Source organism: Chaetomium strumarium, assembly GCF_033439665.1.
Source record: "Chaetomium strumarium strain CBS 333.67 chromosome Unknown B0T15scaffold_1, whole genome shotgun sequence".
Classification (NCBI taxonomy): Eukaryota; Fungi; Ascomycota; class Sordariomycetes; order Sordariales; family Chaetomiaceae; genus Chaetomium; species Chaetomium strumarium.
Window position 1 is genome coordinate 5,540,825 of NW_026944429.1, and position 13,128 is coordinate 5,553,952.

Consider the following 13,128-nt stretch of genomic DNA (forward strand, 5'->3'; position numbering starts at 1 on the left):
GTACTATTACCTCCAAGTGGTGCGTTACGCACAGCCACACTTCCCTGGGAAGGTCAGTTGTCTGAACCAACAGTATATCACTCGAATAACCCCGTAGAGACGGCAACGCGATTGCGATGGAAAGGGCCGTTTCTGTTTTCTTGCCAGGTAAAGTAAATGGTCTGCTTATGATTTGCTGATTTGGCCTTCGGTTGGGGCACAAGGGACTGTCAGTTTGGACCTATTCTGCCACTACACAAAGCTCCTCGTCCTCTTTTGAGTATCACCGTACTTTATGAGAGTCTGAGACACCAGGTTTCGGACCAGGCAGCCCCAGGAAACAGCGACCTGCTATTAACTGCTTCAATTACTACTACCAGGTAGGCAGGCACCTTAGGTTGTGTTCTGTTTGCACAAAGAAACCCAACTTGAAACATTCTTGGTCACTCCTTCCCGCTCCACCCTTTCTATCCCAACATCATGATGTGACCCCCTTGTCACATGCTCCCCACATCTATGCTGAACGACGAGTGATCATAAAGAACTCTCCACGTAACCTCCTCCTCGTTATGCCACGTCTACAATATGTGCGCTGGCCAAGCCGCGACGAGCGGGGTTCCCTGAGGCCTCCTGAGGCCTCCTGTCCTGTTGATTCGTTTCGGCTGTGCGGCATATGGCACCTTGTGGCATGGCAGGCCCACTAGGCGGGACCATTGCGGTTGTGTATTCGCAGCTTAAATACTTCGGGCCTCGTTCTCATGCCACCTTAAGCTCCGAGTCCCTCATCATCCACGAGTAGTCTTCCCCTCCAGTGGCGCAAACTCTCCCTCGCCGTCGTTTTCCAGTCTCCAACGTCACCAATTCACAATGTCTTTCCACGCTTCAGCTGAGGATATCCGTCTTGACGACGGCCACATGCTTCGGGCCCGTCTTAGGAACGAAAATGGGGACCTGGTTGATGCCGAGTTGGACCTCAACCACTACATTGGGAACGATAACGGTGCGTTACTGATTAGCCCAGGCTGGTACCGCTGCCCCGACACCGTGATCAGCCCGCTTATAACTTCTTTTCACACAGGCTGTTTCGAGTGGGGCGGTGTGAACTTCTCCGAGAGCGCCGAGGGCATCACCTTTGCGATCGAAGGTGGCGACTCAGTCCCCGTCCTTCGCGCCGGTCTCAAGGACCTCGACGGCAATGTGCAGTGGAGGGACCTGAACCTGGGCGAGCGCATTGGCAACATTGATGGCAACTTCCAGTTCGGTAAGTGGATTATACTAGCATCCAGGTAAGCGGAGGAATGGTATTACTAACCCGAGGGATATAGTGTGAAGCCTATTTTTATCGGAGGGCTGTCGACGGTCAGAACACATCGCAGTACCATGTCCAGCGTTTGATGATCAGAATGGCCCGCCCAATCATGGCCAATATCAGGGCCTTATCCACAAAGTTTAGCAATCACCGATGTATGTCGCTGAACCAAGTGGTTGGTCGTTGCCGGTATTATTCTGGGGCGTTGTTCTACCCTGCAACAAGTTTCGGGCATCTGCCACCAGGGTCAACGGAGCGTTCTTGCTACGACAAGACCCCCGATGAATTCCATCATGTTGGACGTGACCCTATTGACACTTACTGAGTCACTGAAAATCAGCAACCCTATGACCACAATGCCACATCTGACTCCCAGGTGACTTGTTCAGCATACAGAAAGGTGACGCAAAGAGCTCTATCATACTATCACTGGGCAGTGGGCAAGCTGCCACATGATCTAAATCAGCATCTCCACCCTCCCCAGTACGGTACACAGTAGGTACTAGTAGTTAAAAGGATCTCTACGGGACAGCCGAACAGGCGCATGTGGGCCTTATCAAGTTCAGACTCATGCAGAGGGACATGCACCGTTTTGAGGGCGTGTTGCATCTCCGTGCGTGGCGTGACTCCGTGGTGATAGCGTCGGACCTCTCATCGAGGATAAGGCGTTTATTTGGGTTGGAAGGCAGGTCCCCCTGTATAGGGGCACAACGTCGACCCGCGCTATGCGTGTGAGGTTGTTGTATAGGAGATACAGAACCTGGTGGACTGGAGCAGCTGTATGGTGTTCCACGGGACCCCTTGTTGCTTCCGTTCTTTCCTCTGTCTTTGTATATACGCACCTAGCTCAGCACGCCCTGGCAGCAATAATCGATATAGGAAATCGATGCACCCCAAAACCAATTTATCACGACTAGGTCAAAGCACATGTAAATCGAGCACTGCTCTCCTGTTCTATTGCCTGATCAAACTATAATAAAAAGCATGTAGGGTCAGGTGTGTCGTGGTTCACTAGAAGACGGTTATCCCCTTATCCACCGTGCTGTACCCGACAATGCCGCACCAACATGCCCATCCTTTGGAATGGTGAGAGGGTTGGGCATTCGGGGCACCGGAGAGGCGGAAGGACCATGGCATCGCCATGAAGTTTGGCCTTAATTGGCCTGACGACGAAGACTTTGACCCGGCCAATCATTTCGGCCATACCCACTGCACTGTCACGGTCGATGCGCAGGCCACGAACATGGGGATGCGCAACTTCCATCCGGATACCTGGGAAGGCATCCGCGGAGTGATCTCGGGCGTGCCACTGAGCCACCCTCTCTGGGACATCGACCAAGCACTCGGCGTCCGAAGTTGGGTGGGGAACTGGCACGCCGCCATGCCACAACCGCAGCCACCTGTGCCGCCGTTCAAGATCCCCCTGCTTCCGATCGATCCCAGGCTGAGCGGCAAAGAACCCTGGTTTTTACAGAGGGACGCGCAGAAGGGGCTATTAGGCCAATGCACAACCGGGAGGCCCCATCGGTCGAGTATATCGAAGGCGATTTCCTCTGACGCTGTGTTCGGCCCGTCTTTCTTGTTCTTGACGTCCTTTATCTTCTTGCATAGGTGGTGACACCACCAGACAATGAGGACGAAGGGCATCCATCTTGGCCTCTCCCTCGCCGGCCTGCTCGGCCCACCTGTTGCAACGTGATCGCATGTTCCTGAGCATCCTGACCGCCGTTGCGTACAGCGTCCCCCAGTCCCATTGGAGCTCTTCTACCTCAGGCCGAGATGAGACATGGAACGGGTAGAAGACGCGCTCGCCTGCGTTCGACGGCGAACGGGCAGTACACCAGTCCTTGAACTCATCGGCTGTTAGCCCGTACTCTGTTGCCACTTGTTGGAGCCATCCGTACGTGGTCTCCCAGGAGATGTCCATGGCAGACACGAGCTTGCTGAGTAACAATCCACGGGCAGATGTCTCCCCGATGAGCTCACGTATGTTCCAAGACCCCAGCTCCTCTTGAATTGCCGGCCTGAACTTTCCCGTCCTTAGAACTTCGAGCACTGCTTGCTGCTTCGGCAGGTCCCATTGTCCCCATTCCTCGAGTTGCTTTCTGTGGGCATTGTGTGACAATGGTAAATCCTGCCAAGGACGGTCATGTTCCGCGTGGCAATATAGGTCCAGGACATGGCGGCTCTCCGGACTTGGAGGTCGGGTTCGTCTCGCAACCTTAGCATGTTGGCAAGTAAGGGGACTTGCAGAATTGGCCAACGTCTTTTTACCCAGTTCAATGTAGGGAAGACTGCCCCTACGTTGCTTGAGACGTGGTATAGACATTCGTCATGTTGCTTGGCAAAGGGGTAAAACGCCTCGAGACCCCGAGACCATGCCCCAGGCGCCAGGGACATCTCCGTGCCTGTATAGTCACGAAGCATTCTCACATGGCCGTCTCCATGCGGCATGAGACGACTTCGTATGGCCATTTCCAACTCGTGCATCCGGACCTCGAGTTCCCCCGGATCGGCGTCCGTTGCAGCGAGGTTAGCAAAGCACATCCTCTTAATAACTGTCTCAACCTCGCTCAAAGGCCCGGAGAGGACAAACGGGCACTCCTTCTGCGGCTGAGGGCCAATCCGGGTAAGCCCGTTTTCGCCGACCCATGGCTTATGGACGAGTTCGATCTTCTCCGGGGCACAGAGTTCTCGTCTGCTGCGTCTATGTTGGAAATTCCCTCGTCGCTGGCGACAAGGGGCGCTTGCTCGAAGATGTCATGCTTGCTGTCCGATATGTCGAAGTCGTCCTCGCTGTCAAGAAGTTCGACGTCATCCTCGCTATCAGGATTATCCACGTCGTCTTCGTTGTCCGGGATCTCAACCTCAACACGACGACGCTTGGCCGGGAGGGCAGGGCCACGCGGCTGAGGAATGGGCGGTATGTACTGTGTGTTGGCGCTTGCTTTTATGCGTCCTTGTTCTTGGACCTTGACACGGGCGATAAGAGCTGCTGCTCTCTGAGGGCGAGACAGGGGGGCTGCTACGGGCGTCAGGAGGCCGGACTCAGGAGTGGCAGTGGAGAGGGTCAAGGGGCTTACCGTTGCTAGTCATTTTGGCCGGGGCCGGGGGGCCGAGGGGGGAAAGCGGTGGGTATCACCGGAGACAAGGCAGCACCGCCGGGGGGCGGTTACCGCGGGCGAGATGCGGAGACGAGGTAGAACTGGCTAGGAGGTAGAACTGGCGACGGGGCTGTACTAGGCAGGGCGTCGGGTTGGGACTTCGGATTGAGCGGCCCAAGTATCGGGCTGTACGAGAGGCAGGGCCGGGGTGCCAGGGACTATACTCTGACAATAATGTTCGCGAGACAACTACAAAAAAGATCAATTTCGTCTCTACGAAAAGTTTTCTATCTCCTCTGTGTGGCCCTTGTTCTTCCAGCTGAAGAAGGCGACGATGGCTAGTTCCTCTTGAGGCCCGGCCGCTCTCCGCGGAGACGGCAGAACCCGATCCTATCTCCTATCCAACAACCTCACGCGCATAGCACGGGTCGGCGTTGTGCCCCTATACAGGGGATCCCGCCTTCCAAACCAAATAAACGCCTAATCCTCGATGCGAGGTCTGAAAAAGCTCAGCGACTGGGAGATTAGGACTCGTTTGGCAAGAGCAGCTACCCACGAGGCTCGAGCCGGGGTGAGGCAGTCGCAAGGCGGTCCTCTTGCCGTTGAAGTCGGCCTAGCTGTTCGTGAATTTCGCGGCTTCCTAACTACCTACGTAGGTACGACATAGCAGAAGCGATCAGCCGCTTAGAAGCTCCTCGTAACTCTCTAGTTGCGATTTGGCCCAGCCGTGTAAGGTTGGAAAGCATCCGGCTGATCTAGTTCTTCCCTTTTCCGCCTTTCCTTTCTCTTATATCTCTCCTGAGTCCTGGCCTTTCTTGCTTGCATAGCTGGTTTCAAATGTTTATCAGCCATTCTTTTTATATCCAGGAATTCGAGTTTGTGTGGCCTGACGTACACAGTAGTGTACGCACGAATATCAGATTCCTTGAAGGATCTTGCCGATCGGGTTCAATTGGTGGACGGCTATCCGTCCTCTTTTTATGATTGAAGTAGAGGCGGCAGCCTGGCGCTGATTCGTGGAAAGTTGGACAAGCGTCCTCAAGACCGCGCTGCAGACCTAGAAATTCCTCGAATCCGAAGCCCCGATTGAGCCCCTGTCGCTCGCCCCCATGGGGCCCCGAAGTCGCTAGTTGTGCCGTGGCAGCCTCTCTCGTTGGCCACCCCGCATCCCGTAAACTCCACCCGTCGAGAAATCCGGGGTCAAAGATGGCGCAAGATTCGGTCCGTATCAGTTTGGGTCAAGGCTAGCGCGTCCGCACGTGGCCCGGAGAGGGCTGAAGCTTGTTGATAACGAAATGGGTTTAAGAGGGCGCCCTCCCGGCTTGGCCTGCATACCAAGAAACTGCGGCATCTCCTGGAGTCGTAAGTTAGCCGCCAAGCACAGCCGCCATCATGGGACTCACGTTCGGCTCAACAAGAGTCTTCAACTGGTAAGAGCATGATCTGTCCTTCCCGTTCAAGAATCAACGCTCAGTCAACGCTAATGAAATCTCATCTCAGGTACATCTCCCTTGTCGCGGCCGCATGCATGGTTCTGTATGGCTACGATGCCTCCGTCTACAACTCCGTCCAGGGCTCCAAGAACTGGGTCGCCTACTTCGGCGACCCGGATCCTAACATGATCGGCGCCATCAACACGGCCTACACGGTCGGCGCCATCTTCGGAGGCTTCTTCCTGGGCGGTCCCGTTGCCGACTACCTGGGTCGGAAAGTCGGGATGGCTTCTGGATGTATTTTGGTAATTGCTGCGACCTTTATGCAGACCTTCTCTCCACGCCACAACATAGCGTGCTTCCTGGCGGGACGCTGCATCATTGGTATCGGCCAGGGGGTTGCCTTGAGTATGCAGACTCCCGAGCCCTGGTCGGCACGCGCTGGGAACCGAGCGCTGACGAATATTTCTACTTAGCCGCCGGTCCCATCTACATTGGTGAATTAGCCCCTCCCGAGATCCGCGGAAAGATCATGACGTTCTGGCAAACCTTTTACTCGGTCGGATCCTTCATCTGCTTCTGGGTCAACTATGGTTGCACGCAGCACAAGGAGAAACTCGGTGAATGGGACTGGAAGATGGTCGTCATGTTTCAACTGCTCGTGCCGGCTCTGATTCTTTGCCTTCTGCCGACAATCCCTGGGTCGCCGCGATGGTACATACCTGTGTCCCACCTTTTCTTTTCCATCTGCCCCACCCGTGCACAACACGACTGACAAGTCTCTCTTGAAGGTTCATTCAACGGGGCAACAACATCGAAAAGGCGCGGGCTGCCCTCCTGAAGGTCCGCGAGACGCCGGAGGAAGTCGACGAAGAGCTCCTAAGGATCAGAGAAGCGATCGAGTACGAAAAGGAGGCCATCTCGGGCAGCTACTCGGCGCTCTGGAAGGACAAGTCTCTCCGGAAACGACTTCTGCTCTGTTCCATCCTCAACGCCGGGCAACAGCTGACGGGCCAGGGATCGCTGAACACGTACTCCACGTAAGCTTGCAGAAGAACGGCCCTTCGATACGTAGTTGCCCCTTTTTTTTTCTAACCATCTCCCTCTGCAGGAAGATATACCAGAAGGTGTTCACCAGCTCGGGCCAGATCGCTCTCATCAACGCCCTCAACGCCACGTTCGGAATTATCTTCACTCTCAACGCCATCTGGATCATCGATCGTTTCGGGCGGAAGATCCTTCTCATGGCCGGAGGTGTAGGTCCTTGACGTTAGCGTTTTTTTACCGTTAAAGGCCGTATATTAACGCACTTTATACCTAGTTGGGCATGGCCATCTGCATGGTAATTGCGGCCGCCGTCGAGACCGAGACACCATCGCCGGGCGGGGGAAAGTCAGTTTCTGTGGGCATCTCGATTGTGTTCCTACTCTTCCTGTTCATCTTCTTCTGTGAGTCGGGCTCCCGTCATCCCCGCGTTTTGCTGTTTCGCATTCCGCTAACGCGCCTCGTCTTACTTTTACTTAGACAAACCGTCATGGGGCGCCACCGTTTGGATCTTCACCAGCGAGATCTGGAGCATGAACATCAGAGGACAGGCCGTGGGAATGTGCTCGCAGGTGCAGAACGTGGCCAATGCCATCTTCCAGCAGTTCTTCCCCATCTTTCTCAACAACTGTGGCTTCTACGCCTTCTACATGTTCGCGGGCGTGAATCTCTTGCTCGCCGCCTTCGTGTATCTCTGCATCCCCGAGACCAAGCAGGTTCCGCTGGAGGAGATCGACGCGTTGTTTGGCGGCGCCAACCACGCGACGCGCGGAGAAGAGATGATGCTGGAGGGCAAGGGCGCACAGGCGACCGGGGTCGAGAACGCCCAGGGAGAGACCGCGCAGAGGGTGCACAGCCGTTGATGTGTTTCGACATTAAGAAAAGAGTTGTTTTCACGGATTCATCTGACGGTTAGACTGGTCGCTTGTGCAGGTATTGTACAACACGGAGAATACCTAGATATGTCGGATCTACAGCCGTACATGCAGTGATAGCACGTAACTACCTGTGGAATCCATCTCATCTTCGTGAAGTTGTGACTCGAACCGGAATTCAACATCCAATTTATATCCCGAAAACCGTTTCTCTTGCAAGCATCATGATCACCGTCGCTCGTGAGTCGTGCCACTACTAATCCAAAAACCAAGGTGAATGCTTCGAGAACCCACACCAACCGTAACATCCCTCGGCATTTCCGCGAAGCTTTGCGGGGCGCTCAGTAAACTGCCACTAGCGTACTGCCAACCTCGAGCCACCCCGCGGAGCTCCGCTGATCGGGCCCAGTTCGGGAGCCACTGTCAGCCAAGCATAAGCCAAGCTGCAAGGGACAATTCGACAACCTGACACAAGCACCAGGGCCCAGGGATAAGGATGAATCCAGCTCACCAGCACCATAACTAAGCGAACCGACCCCCAAGGCACCCGGATTTGTTGATGACAACCTCGGAGTTCCAGCCGAGCGAATGCCTAAGGTAGTGTAAACGAATGGCGAGCCCTGATTTCCCACACCGTCTCGCATCATCTTCCCAGCCTCGCAATTCCCATTACGTTTTTGATACAACCCTGTAAACGCGAGGAGCAGCGAATTGCCGACCTGTAATGTTGAGCTGATCGGAACCATCTGGTGGGCTGAGCTGGGGAGTATCATTGGGGAGATGTGCACCTAACTGGGACACGTACAGTACAGTATTCTGTCAGACATAAAAGCCATGTAGTGTCCGACTTCATTATAGAGTGATCGAACCCCCCACTCAGTCTTTCCCGGTACTGTACGACACACCCACCAGTCCACCATGTGCGGCATCTCCGTGAGCATCCGCCTCGACCGGCGCCAGACTGGCCGTGCGACAGGAGCCGCATGCCAACAAGAGACCCGCACCAAGCTCGAGACCCAACTTAGCAAGAGCCTCGACCTGATCGCCCACCGCGGCCCCGACGCCAAGGGCATCTGGATCAACGATGACGCCTCTGTCGGTGAGCAGTCCTCTCCCCCTCCCGCCACAACCTTCTCTTAGCATGCCCCCCCCGCCACAAACCATTGACGGTCAATGGGGAAAAAAACAAAAACAGGCCTGGCACACAATCGGCTCTCCATCAACGACCTGACCCCGTCCGGCACGCAACCGCACCACTCGTCCGACGGCAACCTCCACGCGGTCGTCAACGGCGAGATCTACGACGAAGGCGACGCCCTGCGCACGCGGCTCGCCACCGAGCACGGCTACGCCTTCCACTCGCACGCCGACACCGAGCTTGTGCTGGCGCTGTACAGCGCCTACGGCGCCCCCGCGTTCCTGGACCATCTGCGGGGCGAGTTCTCGCTCGTGCTGTACGACGATCGCGACGGCGGGCGGGTGATCGCTGCGCGGGATCGGTTCGGCATCAAGCCGCTCTTTTGGACCATCATTAAGGATGAGGAGGACGGAGAGGAAGGCGGCGGCGGCGGCGGCGGAGAAAGGCTGCTGATTGCGGCCGAGGCCAAGGCATTTCTTGCGCTCGGGTGGCAGCCGGAATGGGATGTCGGCGCCATTGTGGAGGGTGTCTGGCAGGTCGGCGAAAGGACGCTGTTCAAGGGGGTGCAGAAGGTGTTGCCCGCCTGCTGGATGGAGGTGGGGCGCAATGGTAACATGGTGCAGCGGCGGTACTGGGATATGGAGTATCGGGACAAGGTGGGTGGCCGGAGTGAGCCATGGCGAGCGGTATACCAGCAGCGCTGACTCGGTGCAACAGCGGGAACGGGAGGTGCGGTCGGTCGAGGAGATGGTGCTCGGTGTCCGGGAGAAGCTGACCGAGGCGATCCGTCTGCGCTTGAGAGCCGACGTCCCCGTGGGCATTTATCTGTCGGGCGGCATCGACTCTTCGCTGCTGGCGGGGATCGTGACACACCTGGTGAGGGACGACGGCATCCGGATCGGGAACAGGGACGCGACCAGCCGCATCTGCTGCTTTTCGATCGAGTTTCCAAGCGAAGGCCACTTCGACGAGTCCGGTATGTATGGTTGTAGTATCCCTTGCCGACGTCTTCGCTAGAGACGCTAATAACTCAGGCAGAGATTGCTGAACGGACGGCGAACCACCTCGGGGTGCAGATCCTCAAGAAGCGCATGGACGAGGCCACGCTTGCCGAGAACTTTGCGGACTCGGCCTACCACTGCGAGCACCACAACTTTGACCTCAACAGCGTCGGCAAGTTCTGCCTGTCGACCGTACCACGCGAGAACGGCTTCAAAGTAGTGCTCACCGGCGAAGGCTCGGACGAGCATTTCACCGGCTACCCCTTTTTCGTGCCCGACTTCCTGCGAGAGCCTGACCTAGCCATGCCAGACACCGAGCTGTCCAAGAACTCGGAGCTGCGCGAAAGGCTGCAAGATAAGGCGCGGAAGGACTTCGACATCTTGCTCCGCGCCGGCGCCGGCTTTTTCCAGCACGGATCCGACTTTGGCGAGACCTTCCGCGCCGTCAACGACGTCAGTGTCATGGGCTGGGCCGCAGTGTTTCAACCATCCCTTCACCTGTTTGCGCCCTGGGTGCGGGAGAAATGCGCCGGAGTGAACGTCGCATTGGCCGAGATCAACGAGATGCCGGCCGAGGCGAAGGAGAAGATCCGCGATAAATGGCACCCGCTGCATTCCTCGCAGTATCTGTGGAGCAGATCGATGCTGGCCAACAACCTGCTGACGTGCCTGGGCGACCGCACCGAGATGGCGCATAGCATCGAGGCGAGGCCACCGTTCCTGGACCACGTGCTCTCCGAGTACCTGAACGCCCTGCCGCCGAGTGTGAAGCTCGCATACACGCCGCAGATGCAGGATTCAGACCGCAGTGGGGGCTTGCCCTGGGCCGGGACGCGGGAGAAGTTCATCACAGACCTCTTCACGGAGAAGTGGATCCTCCGGGAAGCCGGGAAGCCGTACATCACCAAGGAACTGTACGAGCGAAAGAAGCAGCCGTATGTGGCTCCCAACAGGTGGCCAAAGGATGGGCCGCTGCACAACAAGCTGAGAGAGATCTGTACGAGGGAAGCGGTTGAGCAGCTCGGGTTTGTAGACTGGGAAATCGTACGACGAGCGTTGGACACAGCGTTCGGCGAGGGCGCAGATGGCGCGTCATTCAGGGTGTTGCTCGTCGTTGGAGCCTGGGTGACGTTGAGTGAGCGGTTTGGCATCAAGCGGGCGGAGCTGTAATTAAAGAAGCAAGGGAGTCAGTTCCAAGCGTGATTGCCACTCCCAGAGACGCGTTGGATAAACCGAGGGCGCGAACTGAAATATCCCGCTGGCCTTTCTTTTGTGCAGATGAGAGGGGAACCAAGTGGTCAGTCGCTACCAGACCATGCCGTGGCTCCGCGACCCAGCGTACGGGTCTCCCTGCTTCTTCCGCTGCCGCACCTCGTTCCCACGGGCCAGATCCTTCATACCCATATAGCCCACTCCAATCAATGCGACGGCAAGCACGAGGGCTATGGCGAGCATCACGGCAATCGGAAACCAGAGCGAGGCGTCGATGAGTCTCGTCCATGCTCCTCCCTCCGGCTGGTGGCTCAGATCCATGGCAGCAAGACTGACCTGCATCGAGTTGAGCACCACGGAGCAGACGGCAAACAGCGTGACGATGGGGGCCAGGGTGTGGTGTATCCAGGAACCCCATTGCGGGTAGATGTGGAAGTAGGCCAGACTGCCCCTGAAGAAGAAGGCGGCCCGGTTGATGCGCGTCAGGCGGAGCTCGCCGTAGTGGTACCGGCGATTGACATGGTTGTCGCCGACTCTGGCGAATGGCCGGATGAACTCGCACCACTCCTCGTAGGTCGGGAGCTCGCCATTGCCCTTCTTGGGGATCAGGCGAGTCTCGCAGGCCAGCTGGAAGTCGATCTCGTATTGGATGAGACGTTCGTAGCTCCGCATGAAGCCGAGACACGCGCTGTAAATCTCTGGACGGGCGTGCTCGATGTAGTCCCAGAAGGCCTGCGAGTAGAAGTACGCGGGCACCGGCTTGATGAAGATGATCTCGTAGTACCAGACCAGGTGGAGGCCCGAGCTTTCCGTCACCTTGATTTTGCGCTCGTGCGAACTCTGGTGATGCAACGGGTTGATGTGTATGTGCGAGGGTGTCTGTACAAAGATATACCGCATGAACGGGAGGAGCTCATTGAGCTGGTCGGTGTTGTGGGAATGGTGCAGGTAGTCGAGCAGATCCGTGTTGCTGTCCGCATCGCCCCTGGGCTTGTTGTCGAGGCGTATGCGTGGCTGGCCGGGCAGGTACTGCTTTTTGCCCTCCCTGGCCCTCAGAAACCTCCGCGGCGGCTTCCGCTTCTCCGAGTAGTCGACCGGCACGACCTCGAGGTCATCAATGAACTCCATCGCTAAACCCTCAAAGGGCGTATCCATCGTGTTAGACGGGGAAACCCGGGCAGTGGGCGCTTCCGACGGTGCGGGGCCAGCCGCGGTCGCACCGGACGGGGATGAGGCTGTGGCCATGGCTTTCAGTCTGTGTTCGCTCCCGTGGTCGTCTCTCTTGCTGTGAGTTGGGACGGGATTGAGCAGGACGAGAGAATCTGGGTTGGGCCGGGGGCCCGAAACTTTTAAAACATCACCAGCTCGCGGCACAGGAATCGCAGCACTGAACTGCATCGCTGTGTGCGACCCATCTTCCCATGCGAGGTGGCTGCCTTGGCGCCAATCCCGACCCCAGCGGATGACTTCCGGGTGCGCGATCACACACCCGCAGCACCGCGCCGCAAAGCCCCACCCAGCCGAGACGTCTGATTAGTCTGAGCGGCTGATACAGGTAAGAATCACATTCACATGTTCCTCGTCGGAAAACTGAGCAATCGTGCAGATCGGGAAGCTGGATTGCAGATGAGGAACGTGAAGATTAATGATTCTAGTTAGTAGGATATGTTAGCCTAAATGAGACGGGCCGATGGGCGCGCTGAGCGCTGAGAGGGGCCGCCAACTTACACGTCCAAGCGAGAGTCAAGGGGCAGGCGCTGTTGGCGGCCTTGCATCTCACGGGCGGCTAGTGGTGCAACGCTCAACCAACAGCCCGTACAGTAATGCCCGCTCAGCCCCACGGCCTGCATACTGTGAGACAGCAAGGCAAACTGAACTGCCAGACCAAAACCCAGAAAATCTGTCGCACTGTTGAACAAGACCCGTCGTTCAGTCGGCATCCAAGTGCCTTGTAACTAAATAGCATACGTGACGCCAACACGGACATGCACGTGTACTACTAGTACTGTACAATACATACAGCGGGTATTTGA

General features: G+C 56.8%; 5 protein-coding genes across 5 annotated transcripts; 3 read left to right on the top strand and 2 right to left on the bottom strand.

The window, feature by feature from the left end:
• Positions 1–846: 846 nt before the first annotated feature.
• Positions 847–1,269, top strand: B0T15DRAFT_489687 (Cyanovirin-N; the record flags this gene model as incomplete). Its single annotated transcript, XM_062866619.1, has 2 exons — positions 847–979; positions 1,058–1,269. The coding sequence occupies 2 exons, from the start codon at positions 847–849 to the stop codon at positions 1,267–1,269; spliced, it is 345 nt and encodes a 114-aa protein (XP_062726835.1).
• A 1,514-nt stretch (positions 1,270–2,783) lies between these two features.
• B0T15DRAFT_548212 (uncharacterized protein) lies at positions 2,784–4,384 on the bottom strand (the record flags this gene model as incomplete). The annotated part of the gene is made up of 4 exons (XM_062870192.1): positions 2,784–3,422; positions 3,593–3,943; positions 3,976–4,310; positions 4,372–4,384. 4 exons carry the CDS (start codon positions 4,382–4,384, stop codon positions 2,784–2,786), a joined length of 1,338 nt encoding a protein of 445 aa, XP_062726836.1.
• Positions 4,385–5,784: 1,400 nt separating this feature from the next.
• Positions 5,785–7,732, top strand: B0T15DRAFT_482185 (general substrate transporter; the record flags this gene model as incomplete). The annotated part of the gene is made up of 7 exons (XM_062866082.1): positions 5,785–5,822; positions 5,893–6,233; positions 6,302–6,539; positions 6,617–6,865; positions 6,937–7,081; positions 7,147–7,273; positions 7,350–7,732. The coding sequence occupies 7 exons, from the start codon at positions 5,785–5,787 to the stop codon at positions 7,730–7,732; spliced, it is 1,521 nt and encodes a 506-aa protein (XP_062726837.1).
• A 930-nt stretch (positions 7,733–8,662) lies between these two features.
• B0T15DRAFT_571499 (asparagine synthase) lies at positions 8,663–11,053 on the top strand (the record flags this gene model as incomplete). Its single annotated transcript, XM_062870861.1, has 4 exons — positions 8,663–8,843; positions 8,940–9,538; positions 9,600–9,858; positions 9,921–11,053. The coding sequence occupies 4 exons, from the start codon at positions 8,663–8,665 to the stop codon at positions 11,051–11,053; spliced, it is 2,172 nt and encodes a 723-aa protein (XP_062726838.1).
• Positions 11,054–11,120: 67 nt separating this feature from the next.
• On the bottom strand, positions 11,121–12,875 carry B0T15DRAFT_60160 (uncharacterized protein). The gene is made up of 2 exons (XM_062871116.1): positions 12,824–12,875; positions 11,121–12,746 (listed from the first exon to the last, which is right to left on the bottom strand). Exon 2 carries the CDS (start codon positions 12,491–12,493, stop codon positions 11,189–11,191), a length of 1,305 nt encoding a protein of 434 aa, XP_062726839.1. The 5' UTR covers positions 12,494–12,746; positions 12,824–12,875; the 3' UTR covers positions 11,121–11,188.
• Positions 12,876–13,128: the final 253 nt, after the last annotated feature.